This window comes from Chelon labrosus (assembly GCF_963514085.1).
Source record: "Chelon labrosus genome assembly, chromosome: 2".
In the NCBI taxonomy this organism is placed as follows: domain Eukaryota; kingdom Metazoa; phylum Chordata; class Actinopteri; order Mugiliformes; family Mugilidae; genus Chelon; species Chelon labrosus.
In genome coordinates, this window is record NC_140338.1 from 21106515 (window position 1) to 21128969 (window position 22455).

Sequence of the window (22455 nt, forward strand, 5' to 3'; positions counted from 1 at the left end):
CGCGGACAGCATTGATGCGCATCTACTGTGGACGCGCGGTTTCAAGCAACAGGCAGCAGTGGAAAGAGAGCCTGTGCTGAAATTTAGTGTTAACATGTCACGACGCGGAGACACGCTGCACATGTAACTTATTAGCCTGTCACAGTGGGTGGGACAGTCGCCGTGGACACCTTTACGCTCGGTAGTAGCTGTGTACATGAGGGTTTGATGCAACAGCAAAGAGGGCGGTGTGCGTGTGTGTGTGAGGGTTGGCTGTGTGCCCTGCTGCTGCCGCTTTCACTCCTAACTCATCGCCTGTTTGGCTGCGTCTCACACGTGTAATTTATTGTTCGTCCAGGGCAGGACTAGCGACAGAGGACACGCATGCTTGAGAAGACCTCCGCGCACTTGATGCCCGCTTTGGTGATGCCATGCCCCGGAACCACAGCGGAGACGAAGGCGGCACCGGGCTCTGGATGAGGACGTCGCCGGGGCACCGTAGCGAGGGCTTGAAAGATGTGGAGTCCGGACGAAAGATGATGAACAACGCGGGAGACGGTCTGCTGTCAGCCTCTGCCGCCGCAGGTGCTGCCGGCTCCGAAAGCCTGAGGGTGAAGCAGGGAGCCCGGCTCAGCCTGCTGGGGAAGCCGCTCATATACAGCGCGCAGAGCGGCCGCAGAAATGTGCGCTACCGGCGGCTTCAGAACTACCTGTACAACGTGCTGGAGAGACCGAGGACCTGGGCGTTCATCTACCACGCGTTTGTGTAAGTTCATTTTCTTCATTTTGGCGTGTGAGGGTGCGGGCACCTGTTGGTGATCGCTTCCATCTCTAAAACACACAAATGAAAATGAAACCAAGTTTTATCCTCAACACGTGTTGCCTGGACTAGATCTACTTGAGCACACCTCTTTGTCGCTTTTTGTTTGTGTGATCACTGACATGTGATGAAAACAAAGCCAACAGCTTATCTTCAGCAGTTCAGGAGCAACTCTTCACTGGTGCTAATTTCCCCAGCTTGAACACAAAAATCCCTTCTCTGCCGTGTGAATGAAGCTCAGGTTGATGCATTCTCCTGGCACTCGTGTTATTTAGTTGAACATGAATGAAATGTTTTAACATCACTGAAAGCATGATGCCTGTACAGGCCTCTGGTAAACACCAATATATCTGTGAAGGTTCTCAGTTCCCAAGACGTTACAGAAAGGCAACAAGTCCAGTTGCCTTTCTTTAATGTTTTTGGATAAACACAGCTATGTTTTCAGTGACTCGTGCATTCTCGAGGCCTTCAGTGGTTTCATCTTTGAGAAAAACAGTCTTCTTTTCTCTGACTCAACAGTCAAGAACATCTTTAGCCTTTCTGTCATTCTCATCCTCCCCAGCCAGCTGCATTTGATTTCCCGCGTGCGACTGTTATTGTTGTGTGACCATAGCTGTTTCTCTGAGGAAGGAAGTTGAGACACATGACCATAGAGCACTATTCTCTCTTTTTTTTTTTTCTGCTGTGTGTGGGTGGGGTGAGAGTGCCTCTGTGCTCTTGGGGGGAGGGCTCAACTGTGTGAGCTCAGGGAGCGCACGAAACTGGTCACTTTTATTTTAAAAGCATCCCCGGAGCGCCTGTTTCAGGTCGTTATGTGATCCCCTATGTGTGCTGTTGTCACTGATGTTGTCATTGGATTTTTTTTGTGGGGGGGGGGGTTCAAAACTTCCTGCCTAATACAGGACATTTCATAATAAATGCACACGCATACCAGAAAATGAATTGAATGATTTTATAAGGAGTTATAAGGAGTTTTTTGTCACCTTAGTGCTTCCTCTGGGGGTTGTGAAGAGCATCTGGATACCATTTGAACTGTTCTTTAAATACGTTTGAACAGAACTGAAATGGTTGTTTTTTTTTATAATAAAACAGGTTACTGTGCGTCAACATCTTAATGTAGACGTAGATCATTCAACTAAGGTTTAATAGAGAGCATCTGACAAACTCCATTTCCCACAAATCTTTGACTTTTGGAGTTTTGACATATTTTTTGACAGACTCTGTTAGGTGGTACCGTTAGGCAGGTGGAAAAATAAGATTTATTTTGGTGGCTATGGATGAACCCATGCTTGCAGTTGGGTTTGCAGCCTTTTTCCAAGTATTTTGTTAAAATCAAACATTATATATAGTTAAAGTTTCATTAAATGACAAAAGGAACACCAGTAACACGCTTAATCCTGATAAAAGAAATTCAAAACGAGCGACTGCATTTAGTTACACATGCACTGTTCTGTTTTATTCAGCGTCAGATTTATTGAGGATTTCGCACCCGTTGGTTCTCTGGGAAGTCTGATATGACGAGGACAGGCTAGGTCTAGTTTGAATTTAGTAAGTTTAGTCAGTTTTGTAACTTGTCTCATTGGCTACATTTAGATGGACAAAATAATCAGAATACGTCACCATATGTCTAATGTAACCACCTCAATCTGAGCAGCGGCACAGGTAGTTAAAGTTACTTGTTGTGTGTAGACGATGAGTCGGTAACACTTGGGTGTGTTTCAGCTGATACAGAATTGGATATTCCCACAACCAGTTAAGAGACATTTTGTTGTAAACAGATTCAACTCGTGTGTGAACGTGTTTAAGTACGTCACTGTTACTCTTTAGTCCATCACCGTATAAAACCCGCCTGGATGATTTAATTGGTCCAGCAGATTTTTGCTCCCAACGGAGTGACTCCAGACCAACTTTCCATTGCAAAAAAGTTTTGTGTGTGGGGGATGTTTGGGCTGGCTTCCAGGCTGGTGACAAGTGTTTCAGTCTCGAATCCAGCCCCAGTTCTTGATGAGCATCCAGCTCAATGGAATCCTTTTGAAATCCCTTTTTATGAGGGTCATCATTTAAAGAGATGTCGACTCACGCACACCCACAGGGATCTTCAGACTCTTTTCTCTTCACATCACGGACATTAAGAACGCATGGTTGGGTGGCTGGGAAGTTTCGTGAATAGCAGCGAGCTGGATCTGGAGCTGTAGGGAAACTGAACTCTCTCTCAGCACTTTGCTTTCTCTCTTGTCCTGTGATGGATGCTGACATGATGCTTAGTGATCTTGAAAGTTGCAACGGTCTGCTGACAGGACAATCGTTGTAGCTGAGCGCTTCGTCATCACAGTTCCTTTCTACGAAACAGGATAAAGTCCATGTCCAGCTGATGACAAAATGACACGTGATTCACATACTGCTACTGTAAATATTTTCAGCTTACTCATCACTGTTTTCTTTGGACCAGAAGTCTGGTTATGGAGCGTTGACTCGTTCCTCTTTAGAGGCTGTTTCACACAGAATGAGTAGTAACTGGAAACTTCCCAAAGTTAAAAGTAGTTCTGTCCTATTTTCAATTATTTGGTTAAACTGGTGGTTAACATGCCAGAAAAAAATGTCTTATGTCACAAATTTGCAAATTTGAATTTGTCCCGCAATGGGGAAATTGCAGAAAAGCCGTGGTTGTCAGCATCCTCCAGACGAGGTGGTGCCTTTAGGTGGTTGCATTGTTCATCTTTGCAAAATGCACGTAGCTCATACGCACATTAGTTGAAACATCGACTCTATTCCCTGAACATCGATGGATACCCAACACCAGAATGTGCTTGAGGCAAATAGCAATTTTGCATAATCTCAGTTAAGAGCGGGATGTTTTCCTCTCCTCCTTTTATGTTTTGGTTCACTCTCACAGCGAACATTGACCGTAAGCTGTTGCTTCCGACTGTTTTCAGCTGAAAAAAACCTTCTTGTAGCACTTAGATGCTACATGTAAACATTTAGCTGGTCAAGTGGAGCTGGTAGAAATAAAAAAGGAAGGTAAGAAGGAGAGAGTAAATATTGGACTCTCATAGGATATGTAAACATGTGACTGTTTGCTACAACTTTAAAAATTGTTTGTGTGTCTGTGTGACCAAAATACAATAAATAAATTGACCCTAATCCACATGTGGGCCAATTTGTGCGAATAGAAGTAGGTACTAAAGGTACACTGCCTGGCCAAAAAAAAAAGTCACCACCTGGATTTGACTTAGCAAATAGGTAGGAGCCTCCTATTGGATAATTACTGCATGGGTGACTGTGTTTCAGCTGGCAACAAGTTATTTAATCCCAACTGATGCAATGAGTAGCTTCTCATTTCTTAAACAACCATGTCGAAAGACACATCCTGTTTTCGTGGAAAAGATGTTAGTCTGTTTGAGAAGGGTCAAATCATTGGCATGCATCAAGCAGAGAAAACATCTAAGGAGATTGTAGAAACTACTAAAATTGGGTTAAAAACTGTCCAATGCATAATTTGAGGAAGAAATGAGGTCGGAGAAAAATCCTGATTGATCGGCGATCACTTAAACGTTTGGCGAAATCAGATCGAAGAAAAACAACAGTAGAACTCAGGGCTATGTTTGTAAGTGAAATTGCAAAGGGAACTCAAGTGACTGGGACTGAACAGCTGTGTAGCCTTAAGAAAACCACTAATCAGTGAGGCTAACAAGGCTTCAATTTGCTAGGGAGCATAAAGATTGGACTCTGGAGCAATGGAAGAAGGTTGTGTGGTCTGATGAGTCCAGATTTACCCTGTTCCAGAGTGATGGGGGCATCAGGGTAAGAAGAGAGGCAGATGAAGTGATGCACCCATCATACCTAGTGTCTACTGTACAAGCCTGTGGGGGCAGAGCTATGATCTGGGATTGCTGCAGTTGCTCAGGTCTAGGTTCAGGGACATTATGTGTCCAAAGAATGAGGTCAGCTGACTACCTGAATATACTGAATGACCAGGTTATTCCATCAATGGATTTTTTCTTCCCTGAAGGCAAGGGCATATTCCAAGATGACAATGCCAGGATTCATGGGACTCAAACTGTGAAAGAGTGGTTCAGGGAGCATGAGACATCATTTTCACACATGGATTGGCCACCACAGAGTCCAGACCTTAACCCCATTGAGAATTACCGAAACAATGCCACAGCGAATGGTTTACGTGTCCACAAATGCTTTTAGATAGCATTCGCATTATAAGAAGAATGAATTCCAGTATGGGCAATATCAGCATTTAATTATGTGTTTTTACATAGTGTGAAATCATGCCTCATGGTATACTTTATGTGTATGTTCTAAACAAGTCAGGCGCAAATGTATTAAATTTATTTACAAAATAATAAAAGATAAGATCCTTTTCACTTCATGAACGTTTTTGCTTTTTGTCCACGAGACGTCATGCATCTGTAAATCCATCCTTTTTCTCTTGTGCACCTGATACAAGTTGAACCAAGCTGGTTTGACAACTCGCAGAATTTCAGTTTCATCATCCACTTCTTTCGGGAGGCAAAACACATAAATAAATGAATAAAAATCCTCTTTTCCTTATCTGCCTTGTCTGAGCCGACACAATAGGAACAGGTCAGAGGAGCGCATACGGACGCGCCCTGGCAGCATCCAGCTATCCTCTGTTTGACATGCCCACACGGCACATCCTCATCGGCTCTGATGCTCGGAGAGATATTTCACCTTGATGAAACGGAGCTCCACTTTCTAACCCACATCCGCGCATGCTTCTTGAAAATTACAGCAGAAAGAGCGGCATCTGGGTCAGCGTCATCATGAGTGCCTGATTTAATGGCAGATTTTCAAAATAAAAGCCCGTGGTGAAGTCGCTGCAGATGTGGTAGCATTAGACCCTGTTGCTTTTTATGCACTGAGCGCTAACTAAAGGCAAACATCTCGCTCATGTGTACTCTGTAATTCCTCCGCTGTTTGATTTTCCTTCATGCTGCATATATTTTTATCCGTTGCCTGTGTGTGACAGCGAGCAGCACTGAGCCAGTCTTTGTGCTGTGCTGAGTTGCGCCTGGGGTCCCAGCCTGCCCTCCTTCCTGCTCATACACACACATATACACAGTGCTGCCATTCATCTCACCTCTGGATTAACAAGCTCTTATCCTTACAAGTATGTTCAGGGGCAGGAAAGCAAGGGGGAAAAGGATACAGTGTTCCTCCACCTCAGGTTCCTGAGCTGGCACGCCGAGCGGTCGGGGGGCAGCGAGTGGTGACATGAACTCGCTGCTCTCGCTCGTTAAATATCTATCAGTCGGTTTATTGTTAGAAAAACTTGGATTTACAGGCTGCAGTAAAGGATGCTGGCTCATCCTGAAAGCTGTGTTTGATGGGCGCATGAGGCCAACAGACACAATAAAATGTTTAGTAGACATCTGAATGACTAATCAGACGCTGCTCTGAATCCCACTGCTGTTCTGTATTATGTTTTGAGCTATTGTTTATAGTCCACCCATTAAGATTCTGTCACTTAGAAATATCTGTGTTTCCTGTAAGCCCTATCTTTGTTATTTGAGAAGTTTATGTTCTCCGCTATGCAACATCTCTGCGCGCTGAAGTCCCTCTTTGTAGTTGCTGTCAGCATATCTGCGCATTTTAACAGCACGTTAAAAGCATTTTGTATCAGCACCTCATCGGGCCTGGTGTCACCTTCTGAGTGGGTGACTTTTAAGTGAAAAAAAAGCATTTTATGAGCGGGGGGAGCAAAGCGCAGAAAGCCCCACCAACCTGTCTGCTTTGGTGTCAGAGAAGAACCAGCTGGTTGGATCTGCGCAGTGACATAAAGCAGAGGTGTGTGATATCTCCATCCAGATGGCGGTCGCTTGACACTGTGTCAGTGCGAAAAAAAAAAAAAAAAAAAAAGCTACATCAAGATGGTTCATGGTGCGAATTTGTCTGTGACTGCTGTGATGAGAAGTCGCCCCAGCCGTGCGTGGAAGGATGGCTGATGTGTGTTTGATCTAAATAAGGTGTGGTTGTGCATTTCTGCTAACACATGTTTTAAGGTGGCTTTGGTTTTTAATCGTGTCAATGCAATCAGCTTGCGTAGATGCATTATGTTCGCTGCAGAAACTAAAGCAACTTTTCTTCCGTTATGCAAACGCTGGATTCCATCTGCGGCGTTTGAGCTGCTCTCATCACCTCAGCTCTTGTGAAAGTACAGCATGTGCTGTCAGTAACATATATTGTGTTCTGAGATTGCTATGTGCTAAAAAGTCTTTGCTTCAGTTTAAACCATAGTAGTGATACAATAGGGTACAGCTCTCTAAATCCAAACTGGCTAAAATATACCCCACAAGTTGACCCTACATGTGATAGATACACCAATCAGCCACAACATTAAAACCACTGACAGGAGAAGTAAGTACCATTGACCATCTTGTGACAATTCAGTGTTCTGCTGGGAAACTTTTGGACCTGGTATTTATTCGTGCAGATGTTACTTCGACATGTACCACCCACCTAGACCAGACACCCCCACCCCCACCCCATAGCAGTGACACTCCTTGATGGCAGCAGCCATCCCCGGCAGGATGCGGCCTGACACAGGCACACACACAAAAATGGTTTAGGAACAACTCAAAAAACATGAAAAACATCACAAGGTGTTGACCTGGCCTCCAAATTCACTACATCACAAACTGAGCAAGAATCTGTGGCAAGCACTGGAACAAGTCTGATCTGTGTATGTAACATTAATTTGCATGTTTTGGCTCTGTCCTAACTTGCACTCATTTTGGAAGGTTATTTTTGAAGCTTTCTCTTCAGTTGTAACAGTTTAAATCAAACCAAATCTCATCATTTGGAATAATCCCTTACACAGCTACCGGGGGAGGACATAAGGTTGTTGCTTTCACGGCCCTCCTGGCGTGTTGCTTGATACTTTCGATGTTGAAGGAGGACACCGCCTCCTCAGTTTCCCACTGGATAATAGATCTGTTGTCTAAGCTCGAAAAGATCAATTGCACACGATGGGGCGCTGACAACAAATTCACTAAAACTTGGAAACCTTTCTCAACATTTTTTTGACCAACACTCGACACAGGTGATATGGTGTGACCTGAGTGAGCTGCCTCTGTGTGATTATTATTTATTTTAACTGGAACATTTAAGTCTTCTTTTTTCCCCTCCATCTTTCATTACTAAGTGCCTTGGGCCTCTTTTATGGTTCACCACGTGGATACATACCCTCTTCTATGACTGCTGGGGTATTTTCTTGGTGGGGTGGGATTATGTCATGTCTGTATAATTCTAAAATTCCCAATAAAAGGTGCGGTGAAAGGGGAAAAAAGGCTCTGTAATTTCCTATAACAGCGAGTCTTTTTCACAAACTTTATTCAGATGGGCAGAAATAAGTGGTTCATTGGGGACTATTTTAAGCCGTGCATTAAGCAGTGTATGTGCAGTGAAAATAAGTCTGGTAATGAAGGAACCAGATGCAACAGCGTGTCTCTTAGATTTGGTTTTAATATTTTTTTTTTAGATAACAGTGGATCTCTGAGTGCAGAAGATAAATCCCGATCTCATCATGATTGTCAGCAGGACAAAGCCATTGTTTGTTTCATTACAATAAGAACAATATACTGCAGATTAGCACAAATGAATTTCTTCAGCTGTGTTTCTCTTTAGTCCTACACAAACATGTCCATATCAGCAATTAGAAGTTCATTTTTTACTGTCATGTCCTTTCAAAGTGGCTGGTTGTCAACTGTTTCTGAACTGAACTGTCAACTGACACATGTCATTTTAGGAATGTCACAAAATGAAATGTTTGTGTAAGGTTGCTTCGCCATCTGTTCTCCTGCGCTTATTCAACCAGTCACACACGTGTCTTGCACCTATGTATAAATCACTGACAGCGGTTTCGTTTGACACCAGCCAGAGGACGGTCGCAGCTGATGGGGATGGCCTGATGGGGGTTTCGTGTTTCAAACCTGTGTTTACTCAGAGGGAGTTCCCATCGCGCTGTTTTCAGAGATGGCTTTTCTGTAAACACAAAGACAAGGTCTTGGTACATGGCACGCCTGTACTCATGCATTGTGCATCGTTTAGCCAAAGAGCACCTGTTTTCCTCTTTTGAAAGGCTGCCTCGCTTTGACGCCTCCCACGGCAAGGAGCACTGGTGGATTTTTTTTTTAATTTTTTTTTTTACCAACCATCGGTCCGGGTTGGCTTGGTTCCCACCGGTGAACAATGTCCGCTCCCCCTGGACAGAAACTCCAGACCGTAACAGGGAAGTGAGCCTGCAATGATTGCTGAGGGTTTTTCCACCTGGCTGCCTGTAGAGTCTCACTTTCTGATGAGAAGGATTTTTTTGGCTTCTCGGGCTTCCAGTCATTTCACAGGTGACAGTCTGTGTGGCGAAGTACTGAGTGAGTCACCTTCGGCGGGAAAAGCACCTTTTTCATAGCTCATACTGTTCTCCTTTTCACTCGCCTCCCACGTATTTACTGAATTACTATTGAACGCATATCTCTTCATCACCTCTGACCAGTTCTCTTTTCTTCATCTCTCTCCCGACAGCGCTGTTTGCTCGCATCTGTCTCATCAGCATGGACGCTGGTGTCCACCACAAAGAGAAGACCAAAGAGTTTCTCCTGCTCTAGCCCCGTCTTCTTTGTACTATTTTACTTGCTTCTGATCTCAGCGTTAACTACAAATGCGCTGGCAGATGTTTGTCTCGAGGGGAGTGAGGCGTGGGGTGCAGCCCGCTTGACTAATTCTGTGATCTGTGTTGAGCAGTTCATCAGATATGGAGAGCTGCACGGGTGGATTGAGGCCTGATAACGGGGTTTATCTGCTGAGGTGCTTCAGAGCGAGCGTCATGCAGAACGCACTCACAGCCAGCCCTCTAATAAGTTTTTATGTAAGCAGCACCAGTGAACCCTCAGAGCGTCTGAGAAATCCCAAAATAAAAAGTGCAATTTTGTGCTCTTTTGTGTTGCTATAGCAACAGATGCTGCCTTCTTGGGCCCCCTTAAGACTATGTATATAAAACAAGAACGTCTTCGGTGGGTTTCAATAAGTAAACAAAAAATAAATCTGACTGAGCACTCCTGCCTGCATGTGGGTCCAGTGCAGACTCCGTGGCCGCGTTGCGCTGCAGTTCCATCATGGCTCGCAGTCAGTCATGGCTGATACGTGCTATATTTAGTTTTAGATCAACTAGCTTCATGGGTCTGTGGGCCTGTTATGTACCTGGGGGAGTAACACGGCTGTCCCTGAACAATCCGCCCCACCCTAATGAGACATCTTTTCATGATTTTTCAGAAGAACTAGCCGACTCTAGAGCCACATACGCATAATCCGGTTGATTAAAGACTAAACAGCTTCAACTGAGACTGCTGCAAATGTCAAAAAAGACCCATAGTACTGAGCTGCCCTAGGAGAGACACATGGTTAAATATAGCTCCACCATGCCTTGTTCTCTGGGACATACGTAGGCTACACACTACAGAACAGTGGGGGGTAGTGTCCAGTGTATGGACAAGGGTTTTAGCTCAGTCTGCATTCACAGCCAGGGTGAAGACTGGTCCAAGTGGAGGAAGAGGGGAGTGCGTCAGAGAGATGGAGCACCAGGCCATGCCTCTAGCACTGTGCTTGGCACGAGCCTGGTAATGTTGTATTGTAGTGGGTGACAGGCCAGAGGCTCTCTGACCTCCCTGTCTTACCCAGAGGGGCAGCGTCACAGCTGGGTTCGCCAGCCTGTCCCTCAACCCCCACCACCACAGCGTGCAAATAAAGGAACTGAAAGAGAACAGCGGACAGGCAGACGGAGAAATGACGATGTGTGTCAAACTGGAAGCACAGGCGTCCAGGTTACCGGCTGTCTTGTGGCGCTTTCACTGCTTCCCCATTCCCACTGTATTACTGTAATTCTTCAAGGAGCCGTTGTCGTGTTTGACAAAAATGAGTTTAACCTTAAATGGGTTGCACAAGTGACTTCTCCTTTACTGTGCATTGCTTCAGCTCTGCACCCCTCTCATCCTTTCTCATCCTCTGAAAATACCACCAGGGTACAACGTCTTCTCACTGACGCTGCTCGGGACTTCATGTTGTGCAGTAGCTCACACACACATGCAAGGACAACATTCACAGCTGCAGACTGGATGCATTGGAGAGCCTTTATAATCAACAGGCTTGATGAAGTATCAGAGAGTACATACAAATTAGAAACGGTAAAAATCTTCCACAACCTGGCAACCCAAAATGTTTTAATGACGTGAAGCTGATACAATGATAAATGATTTGTAACCATTATTAAAGCCAGTAGATTCACCTTAAAAAGTCTGATATCCCCCAGACACCCTCCCCCTGATGCACCACGGTTGCCCTGGGTAACCAGTACCCCATGTAGCAGTGAGCTGGTACACAGTCGCTCTGTTTGGGAACATAAAAAGCACAGTGTGGGAACTTCTGTTCACTCAGCTCCACTGGCAACGGCCAACTCTGAGTATGTGTTTGTCAAGATCTCAAGGTATTCCTTAAATCTCGTGCTGTCTTGTCACAAATACCCAGGAATGATATTATCACCTTCACTTTAACACCAAAATATTAGTTCCCAAGAGCCTCAGAGGAAATCTCTGGTATTTCCACAGTTTCTGCCACAGCTTCGCTTCTCTGAGGTTGTGTTTTATGTCTACAAGTCATAAGTGTCAGGGGTCAACACATTTCTGAGTCTGTTTCTGTGAGAGGGAGCCATATTTTCTGGTCAACCTCAAATTTTCCGATAGTTCTGACCTCCTCCTCCTCCAGCACTCATTCAGAGTCCAGAACTATTCCAAGGCTCACAAGCCCACACAGCCGCGGCCCGCCCAATGTCATCTCATTTGTCCTTGCAAAATTGGGCGACGTGCAGCAGAAAAGTCAGCTGGGTCAGAGGACTGAGGTTAAAGTGCTGAGGTATGAATGAGCGCGGTGGTGATTTTAACCATTACATTGCTCTGTTAGCACTTTCTTGTAGCTGACTTGTCAGAACACATTAGTGGTAGGTTTGCTCCCGAGGTCACCTGAGGCAAAGTCCTCTGTCATCTAGATAGAAAGAGTGCTCTGTGTGTGTGTGTGTGTGTGTGTGTGTGTTTGCATTAGGGGCCGAAAGAGGAAGAGACCACACACATGCTGCTGACATGAAGAGGTCTTCTTGTGCCTTTGCTTTTTTAATCTTTTTTTTTTTTTTTTTAAATGCCCCTGGTGTTGTGTGTGTGCACGCAGCATTTTTTTCCTTCAGGAGAGTTATATCAGCTCTTACAGCTGGAGCCGCCCAGCCTCTCCTCCTTGCATGTATAGGGCAGTGCCATCTGAAAAGTAATCAGCAGTGAGTGCACATCATGTCCGAAACTTGTGTAAAAGGAAATTAATCATATTCTCACACATTACAACAGCGGGTCCAGTTAGCGCGACTATTAGCTCGAGGTCCTGCGGACGTGCAGACATGACACAAATAACTCAGAAAAAGCAAAGTGACACATTTCACAGAAGCAACCAAAATAATGATGCTCATTATTCCAAATGCAGGCAGGTTGCGGCGACAAAGAGGAACATCAATGACACGAAAATGGGTTTGGCCTTTCAGAAGAATAATAAAAGCAGTTATACATAAAGCACACAGTGTGCAGCGGCTGCCTGAACACTAATCACACACATCTTTTGATGGGAGCTCCAATCTGAAATGTGTTGATGCCACATTCTTAATATTATTATTTTTAATTGGGACATTTCTGCTGTTTGGTGTCAATGGCCTAAAAAACACTGACTGTAACACACAGCTAACATTACATCCAGAAACTACAGTCATTCTGAGTCAGGTTTTAGCTCATTTAATGATAAGGGTTGAGTTCACTGTTATTTTACCTCTGTTTTGTTCTCCACCACTATTGAACCTTCTTCACCAGCTAGTTGCTAACTTCTCCTGCTATGTGGAGATTGGTAGACAGGAGCTTTTTCTCTCACAGTAAGCAGACAGTAATTGTATAAAACTCCTACAAGCATGTTAAACACAAAAATATGTTTAAGCTACAATGAATTGATGAATATGAATGAATAATGTCGGGCTGACTTTATTTTAATTCTTTAGATTTATTTCCTCCATTCGCTGCTGCCGTTTATCACACTGATTCATACTGGTACTGAGAATCCTCTCCTCCCAGTGCATCGTACACCTGCAGATAAAATCCATGTAATTGTAAGATTTAGTTGGAAATAATGTTGGAAATTAATAAAGACTTAAGTAGCAGCAGGTATATTAAAAAAAAATACATTATCCACAAATAAATACAGTAGTCTTCATCTCAGAGTTGGCTCAACTTTGACTGATTCGCGTTAGCTAAGAAGTAGGATTATTTCTGCAAAAGGTAAAGCAGTAAATATTATAAGATGACCTCTTTCCTGTGAAATATCACTTCTTGAAGTATTAGTCCTTGTTTTTCTTTTCTCAGTAGCTCAGTACCGCACTCCAATATGGTGGCTGCAAAAACAAAGCTAACCATCGTGTAGGCATGAGGGTGCTGCAGTATGAGTCTCCTCATTTGAATCTAACAATTTAACAAACCAACTGCAGAGGAGATTTGAGTCAGACTAGACTCTCGTGTCTGAAGTCTGCAGCTCTGTTGTTTAATAAGAGAAATGAAAGTAACCCTTTTCACCTTTTTTGCCTCATGTCCGAACTCCTTGAAATGTTTCTTCTAATCATTTGCACATTTGTTACATGCATCATACATCACCCAGACATATCCCCCCATGTTTATTGTACCACATGAATAAAATGATGTTATTCTCACCTCTTCATCGGAGCTGAAGGCTGGACTCTCTCTTAAACTGCGCTGTGTGTTTACGCTGGTCCAGTTCCTTCCCTCTAAACGAGCTCTGACAGGAACTGTGGACGAGGAGATATGATCACACCAGTAGCTAAAACTGGTGCTTGTGCGCGTGCATTTGGTCTTGGGGCCACTTTGAAGCGTATAAAGTGAATGAGTATGTGACAGAGAGTAGGAGTAATGGTAATCGCCCTGTGTGTGTGGTGTGTTCCTGACCAGCTGGTGTGTCATTTTCAATCAGCGTCTTGAACACTGCAAGGGAGGACGAGGCCACGAGGGTTCAGCACGTCTACATATAGTCGAATATCTCAACTGTACTGTACTTAATGTTCTGGAACCCGGGCTCAAATGATGTCTGCTCAAAAATCAAGTTAATGATGTTGACTGCGTGAGAAACTTTGCGTACCCAGATCCTAACTCACGAGGAATCCCGGACAGCGGCGTAAACGTCGCTTACGATCCCAACATAAGCCTGTTAAACTGACTCTGAGCTGCTGCCCATCACTTAAGCTCAACAAGTCATGTCTGCCCGTCACTCTACAAATCAAATCGTACGCGCTTGTCTCTGCAAAATAAGCCTGACCCCTGCAGCATGACAGCCCATGCATTTGGGCTGGGGGTGGAGGTGGAGGTGGTGGGGGGGGATTTTGGAAATCAAGCCAGGCAGGAACACACAACAGCTGCTTGTAGGAATAACAAGAGTGACTGAAATGATTGCACCACATGGGTCATATTACCAGGCTTTTAATAGGCCAGCTTGACTGCAGAGAAAAAAGATTAGTATAAAGTACAGTAGTCTGATCACATATCACAGATGAAAGCATTTTGAAAGGTTTGTTGACAGAAGAATATATCGCGCTCGCTGTAGAGGTGCATTGTAAGCTGAGAGGCCTCCACTGAAGCACTTTTCCAGTCATGTTCACCCCAACGTATTATCGTATATTGATTGCTCATTGATGAAATCCTCTGGGTTTCAGCTCCCTGTTGGAATCTCCATCAGACTGGCTTGTCACTACGATTAAGTCATGCTCCTGCTCCACTTGAGCTCAGTTCTACATATGGCTACTGAGGTTTTTGGAAAAATATTTGTCAAAGTAATTTATATTTTAGCCTGGCTGCGGCGGTGAGGATTGTGAAATAGAATTATTGCTCTTGGCAGTTTGCAAGGAGATGGAAAACCAACCGTCGTTACTGGTTTTATAGGAGAATTAAATATATTTTAATGAGAGATTTTATTCATAACTTATATTTAGATCTGGTCCTCAAACTATGAGTCCTGCATATTTGCTCTCCGCAGCTCCCACGTGCTCTTGGTGGCTTTACTAACTTTCTCTTTAGCGGAAAATTGAAATTAAAGACGCAGCCAGTTAAACACACACTCAGCTCTGACCAATTTCCTGACGTGATTAAGGAGCAGTGTACTTTGTAAATGCCCCAAAACCACCAGTATGACAGCGGTATGTAAAGTCGTTCCCCATAGTCTGACTTTATGCTGCTGAAGTAAGTTATTGTAAGAGAGCTGCTGTCTTTACTCTCATCAAACTTCTCTACCTTTGCCACCTGTCTGCGGCATCCCTGATCTGTCCGATGTGTGTCCTTGTGTGAAGTTTGACGGGTGCATTGTCACAGACAGGAGGCAAACAAATCCCTTCTCTCTCTACCTGGTGGCATGCAGAAAGTACTTAGGATAAAAAAAACGCAGCATTTATTTTTGTTATAAAATTATTGTCTCTTCTCAAATGCACAAAATAGGACGTGTGTACTTCCACCTCATCAAAGCCGTTAATTGAAGAGTGTAGCAGCTTGTATTTCCGTAACAGATCTCCACGTAGCTTACGTCATAGATTACACCGTAGCCTACGCCATTACTAGCATTTATGCTAGGCATTTTATGTATTTACATGTGTTGAGTTTCTCTGTGAACTTGCACTTACTGAGCAGCTCATGTTGGGGATGGCGCTAATGGGTGTTAGCAACAGTTACTTTTACTGAAATCGCTGCAAAAGAAAAGAGAGAAGACGTCTGAGTGGATGGCGTGCAGCAGGCAGGAGGAAGACGTGGACAAGGAAATGCATTTCAAACCAATCACGGTTGTTGTGGTCTGTCACTGCGATGTGTCGTTTCATGTCTCGGGAGGTTAATGTCAGGCTACGGCTAGGCCAGACTGTGTCGAACCCCTAGTTGCTCCCAGTGCGTGGCACTGGTGTGTGCTTGTGTGAGCGTATGGGAAAATATGTCTGCGACCGTAAAGTGCTTTGAGTACCAATAGGTAGAAAGGCGCTATATGAAAATAAGAATATAGTTTGGCTGCATGGCTAACACGCTATTTAGATTTGGTTATAATCTGTTTGAAATGCTCTGATGGTGCATCGGTGTGTATCACTCCACTATCTGCAGAGAAGCAAGGTGCCCTCATTGAACCTGAAAGAGATGGAGGCTGCGGTTTACTTAGAGGTCTTTCATGGAGTCAGAAATGTGTTTTTTCCACGAATTATTCTAACTTCCGAAGGCACTCTTAAGCATTCTTTCATCAATAGAAATGCTGTGTAGCTTCTCCATGACATCTCTGCACAAAACCACCATGAAAATCTGATCATTTTAAATTGTGGTCGTTCATTTTTAGCTTTCAGGAATCGGCTTGTGTGTCTTTGTTGTGCGGCAGACATGGTCAGCGTGGCCTTTGTGTAACCCCGAGGACTACAAAAGGTATGCTGTCAGTCTTTACTGAACCCAAAACACAGCATCTTCACACGTCTATTCTGGTTTCAGGATGGCCGTTTGCCCTTTGAAAAACACCCATTGGGCCAAATGAAACCTTCACACAGTGGAAAATAGAAAAATCTCCCTTCCAGCTGGCATGCATTAAAATCCCACATTGTCCCAGTTCTTTTTCTTCAAACCTTTTTGTTGCTCTTGTTACTTTTGTTACTAATTGAGTTGATTTTTCCTCTGCCTTGTTTTGACGTGGGATTACAGAGAACTTCGTACCGGGTTAGAATATTTTGACCAGTTCTGTTCCTTTGTGACTTTGGCAACTGTGCTTGGCAAGTCGAACTCAGCTTGATGTTTTGTTTTTGTTTTTTACGTCTGTGTCCTTAAAGAATGGTTATGTATTTATTCTGTGAATATGTCATTCACATAACCACCCATTAGTCTGTTTTTATTTAATGAAAACACTGTAGAATAGATGTTTCTGTCATTAATACCATGTTTATGGGTACCATAATATTTAGAAGTATGAAGTCTAATGAAATGGTAAAGACATTCCTGCTTGCCGATACATAATCAGCTCCCAATGGAGTGACTCCAGACCAACTTTCCAACTGTCTATATATTATAAACCAAATATAATAACTCACCATCCACCGCCAGCAAGTCTGAAAACATTAGCGGACACTTCCCAGCTTGTCAACTCATAGCTTTCCACTCACAACTTTGCTCTTGAACATGAATTTGAAGGCAACAGCACAGATATGTGAATGTTTTTCATCTTCTCATGTAACTCTTAGCAAGAAAGTGAATCTAAAACTGTTGAAATATTCCTTTAAAGGTAAACTGTAAAGCTAAGCTATAACCTTTAATGGACTCTGTGTAGTATTTTCTGGTAACTTATAGGTCAATAGTAAATGAATGATTCTAGAAAATGAGCGGCAGATGATAATGTATATTAGTGACCAGGACATTGGTAAAGTAAGTAGCCTTGGCAGAGACCACGCAGTCTTTGTCACCATGCATATATTCATTCATCCTGTGTATCTTGGCTTCTGAGCAGCCACTCATGAATAGAAGAATATAATGACTTTTGAACAGACTGCCCCGCTGATGCATACATTGAGCGCCTCAGCGAAAGAAATGGAAGACGCCGCTCCGGTTCTTGTCTCTTTTGCTCCCTGTACTCCTGAACGTTAATGCATGCCAAGCAGCTTCCTCCTCAGCCATCTGCTGCTTCATCCTGAGAGGCATCTGATCCTCAGCTCCGAACGCTCCGTCTGCGTGAGCCACCAAAACTGTCTGACTTCCCTCTGGGCTGTCCATCGACAACATTTCCTTTGTGACCAACATGAGCAAGCATGTGATGTTTGGGTACAAGGTTTGACCTTTCTCTCATCTGAACGGTCTCACAATTCCTACAGAACTGCAGAGGAAGAGCCGAGATCCCAACTTTGATTAAATCACAATCAAACCAGTGATTCTAAACCTTTCCCACAGCCATGTCAGATGAACTGCAGCCTCTTTTAGCCCAATGTTTTCACTATTTCACTACTTATAATTGTTCTATTTTATTATCCCGGTGTACTCAGACTCAGTTCTTTTTGTAAACAAATTCAACACCACAGCGCTGAGATGTCATGTGTGATTTTGCCACTGTTACTCGTCATCACATAAAGCCCACCCAAACAATTTGATTGGCATGACAGATCTTTGCCAGAGCATTGATCAGTGCCCAACAGAGAGACTCCAGACCAGTCTTCTATCTATTTAACCCATCACATCTTCTAGATAATTAAATCACTTTCGGTTAAATTTGGTGTTTATGAATTACTTTTTGTATCTCTTTCAACCATTCATCCCTTTATTTTAGCTAATTGTGAGCTTTCTCAACATGTACATCTTACACTGTGTAAGTTTATTCATTTTCATTCATTCATTCATCTTCTGTAACCGCTTATTCCTGTGAAGGGTCGCGGGGTCTGCTGGAGCCTATCCCAGTTGTCGTTGGGTGAGAGGCGGGGTACACCCTGGACAGGTCGCCAGTCCATCGCAGGACTAACACAGAGAGACAGACAACCATTCACACTTGCATGCACACCTACGGCAAATTTAGAATCACCAGTTAACCTAATGAGCATGTCTTTGGATGGTGGGAGGAAGCCGGAGTACCTGGAGAGAACCCACGCAGACACAGGGAGAACATGCAAACTCCACACAGAAAGGCTCAGTCGGCCCATGGATTCGAACCCTTCTCGCTGTGAGGCATCAGTGCTAACCACCTCGCAACTGTGCCGCCCAAGTTTATCAATTTAGTTTATAAAATTCTAAATGACTGTGTAACACCTCCCTTCACTCTCATCAGGTTTTACCCCAAACTCAATATGGCTTTATTTTTTTTTACATCAGAGTCTAATAAATAAAGATGCTATAGTCCCAGATGGGGATCAGTGTGTCTGGTCAAGCTGGTACGCTCCTCTCTCTGCCCATGAATCATCAGTATCCTGTCCCGAGCTGCAGTCTCTGTTCTACCCCGGTGTGGACAGAGTTATGACCTTCCCCCGACGGAACAACTTTCACTCCAGTGAACAGCTGCTGTTTTCCCCTCCTAATCACAGGCAGCTGAACATCTATCAGACCACTAATGAATAAAATTGCATCATATCACGCCCTCCCCCTCTGTAACCTAATGACGCTGCATGCTCTATCGCGCACTCCTCACTGTAGCCTTTTTAACTCGGCCCACCCGCTGTTCTAACAGGCGTTTACAAGGAGACTGAAGCTCCGCGCCTTTGTGGGCTGAGTGTCTAGAAGACTCACGAGCAATGAAACTACCGCTGAGGACTGTTAAATGCACCGTTTTACGCACTGTTACATGTATTAAGGACCTGCAGGCCAGCTACTTCTGCAGTTAACTAATTTGCTGTTATAAACTTTTACATTGTTATGGTGCCTGGTGTTTATTTAGAAGAGGAGGGTGTGTGAGCAGGGCTCCTTCCATCTGACACACACAAAGCTTTATCTTTAATAGTGCTGTAAACAAAATGTGACGCTGTGTTGTTGCTGGCTTCTCTCTAATTAAATCGGGAGTCAGAGGAGTAGTTAAAACAGCCCTCATATCTGATCCTGCACACACCACAGACAGCAGCCATGTCCGTGTCACACATCACAAGGTTTTTTTGTTTTAACACAGACTTTCCTGGGGAATAATTATAATTGAAGTGAAGAGTGTGAAAAATAGATGTTTTTCTTTTTGACTCTTTGCCTTTATTTACCAAGAAGCGTTGCTATTAAAAATTCAAATTATCCAAGAGCTGCTTTTTTTTTTTTTTTTTTTTTTTTTTTTTTGTTTGTACCTCACACCCAATCTGGCCCAGTGAATGTGTAATGAATGCAAATGATGGATTTTCAGAGGGCTGGGAGCTGAAGTACCTCGCCCACCTGCAGTGTTTTTCCTCCCCCTTTCACTGCACACTACTCAGCTCACATCTGCTCTACAGTGTCATTATGGGCCTGGTCAGACCTTGCATTAACATCCAATCTGGGCCATCCGATCGCAAGTGGCCAGATTTAGGTGTGTGTGCTCAGAGTTGTCATTAACACTCGTCTCCAGATCCGATCTCAGTTTTGTGCTCTGTATGCAAATAAACCCTGAAATCATCCGGGGTGCAGTAGAATATTTTAACAGCTGATGTGTCTAATGGATTTGTATCGTTGCTCCAGTGTTCACACCTGTCTTTTACAAGATCGGATCTTAATGCAAGGTCTGAACAGGCCCTATGTAGGACCGAGGCCAATTGTAACCTGGCTGCAAAAGATAGACCTGCCTGGTCCATTGGTTGGTCCAATGGACCATGCTGTTGGTATAGACTTTGTGCTGGAAGTTTAATGGTGGCTCTTGATTGCGTCTTAGCTCATCTTCTCAGCTCATAATATTTGTGAGATGCTTGTGTGCACAGTAATGTGCGTTTATTTTTTACCAGAGGCAATTGCCATTTAGTTTGACAGACTGTGTAATGGACCATCTTCTCCAAGACGGCGAAACAGGTCACAGTAGTGTGCAATATGTTGAGGCATGCACTGTTACACAGGGAAACATGAGGCAGCAAAAAGAGAAGTGGAGTAGCCGCAGCTGTGTGGTGTTTTGTTGTCTGATAAGCCTTCCCACTGTCTGGTCGAAGAAACACACTTCATATGCTGAGTTTCATTTTATCATCTCAGTGGTATCAACATGCTTACACCAGCTTTCCTAGTTTGCATGCGTTAAGAAAGATATATCAGCCGGAACCAAAAGAAGAAGAAGGCAGTTGCTTTTTTTCTTCTTAATGCACAATTCGACCGTGAAGCATATAGACCTGAACTGGAATGATTCACACGTCTCAATATTAAATCATCAGCTCGAAAACCTTTTTCTGGACATCCCTACTGACTAGATAAATTTGATCATTATATGGCATGTTTCAAACAACTTCTATCCTACATTTTGTTGTAAATACATTCAACTCCACGGTGCACAGATGTTACTCTTCTGCCCATCACTGCGTAAACTCCATAACATAATCAGTTCCCAAAAGAATGACCTCAGACCGTATTTCTGCCAAAAAAATAAATAATAAATGTGTATGGAAGAAGTTTGCCTAGTATCAAGGCTGGCCTTCTGTCGGAGCCATTTGGGGCCTGTCAGTGTTCACAGACCACACAACACAACACAACACAACACAACACAACACAACACACTGCAACGGGAGAAAGAACATGCAAATAGACAAAACACAAGCAAATATCTCCACCAATTGGACAACACATTGCGCAGAGACACTGCAGGGTATCAGATCAACTTACATTTAATAAACTTAAATTTTACTAATTTTCCTCCCCTACTGTGTGGAAACATTGCTTTCAACTGTGTTTTCTCATATTTTCAAACTGCATGTGTAAAACTGGTGAAGATGTTTTGACCACTAATGCACACTAATACTGCCTCCCATGTTGGTTACTGTCAGATATTAGTCACTTATTTCCACCTTAACGTGGCGCTAACCCAACACACACATATCAAACTTTTAGGCTGCGATATAGAACGCGATTGTGAGGCTGTGTTTGACTGGTTTACACTTAGTAATCTGAACAAGAAATCGTTTTTCTCTTTTTCAGTTGGCGTGTTGCCGTTTAGTATGACAAACACTGCCTTCATGGACTCTCTAAGAAATAAAAAAAGCACATGAGATCTGGACTGAAGGCTCGTGTTCAGAGAGCAGTTTCTGTGATTTGAATGTGAAAGGCAGCTGCCTGTGTTGGCAGGCCACTCAGCCTTCATCGCTTCATCCACACATTCACTGTCACGCTTTAAATTTAAACCCGTCAGTTGTTTCACACCCTTTACTCATTAATACACACGTACACACACACATATGTTTGTATGGCTATCTTTGCGAAGACATAATGCATTCCCTAACCCTTACCGTTACTCTAATCCTAACCACAACCTAATTGTAACCTTTACCCTAAAACTGAGTCATAAACCTCAAACAGCCTAATAAATAAGTGAGGACCGGCCCAAATGTCCTCACTCCGATGGTGTACAACTCAGACTGGTCCTCAGAAAGATAGCTGTACAAGAGCACACACAGACACAAATGGAAATCTAACAACATAAACAAGACAAAGCCCGCCGCCCACCAGGCACACAAATATGCATTAACACTCACACACTTAAAGCCCACACATCCAGTCCATATGCACATCCATCCATCCATCTGTCCTCACTCCACACAATCGCTTATACACATGCATCATCCACTCTGCATGCACATTCCCTGTGTGTGCTGTCACTGGTCACCCGCTCAGCGTCCCTATGACTGACAGTGGCGTTCTGCATACTGGACCTCTGAACTAATTGGCGAATGGGGGTGAATGAAGTATAAATATCCATATGATGGATGGACAACCTCCACCTGGGAGTCCACATACCTACCATACTCAGCCCTGATTATCTTCCCGTCCTTGACGCTTTCAGGATGCTAGCATGGCAGGAAAAAAAAAAAATGTCAGGCAGCAAATTCGTGTTTTCAACTGCTTGTTGGAGCTATTTACAGATATGTGAGA

At 43.7% G+C, this 22455-nt stretch overlaps 1 protein-coding gene across 1 annotated transcript in view; it reads left to right on the plus strand.

The window, feature by feature from the left end:
* The first annotated feature begins 285 nt into the window (after positions 1-285).
* Positions 286-22455, plus strand: part of LOC311500884 (potassium voltage-gated channel subfamily KQT member 5-like) — a 107995-nt gene continuing 85825 nt past the window's right edge. Inside the window, exon 1 of the mRNA XM_084562513.1 lies at positions 286-745. Within this exon, the coding sequence (XP_084418639.1) occupies positions 411-745 (335 nt within the window). The 5' untranslated portion in view covers positions 286-410. The remainder of the gene's footprint in view (positions 746-22455) is intronic.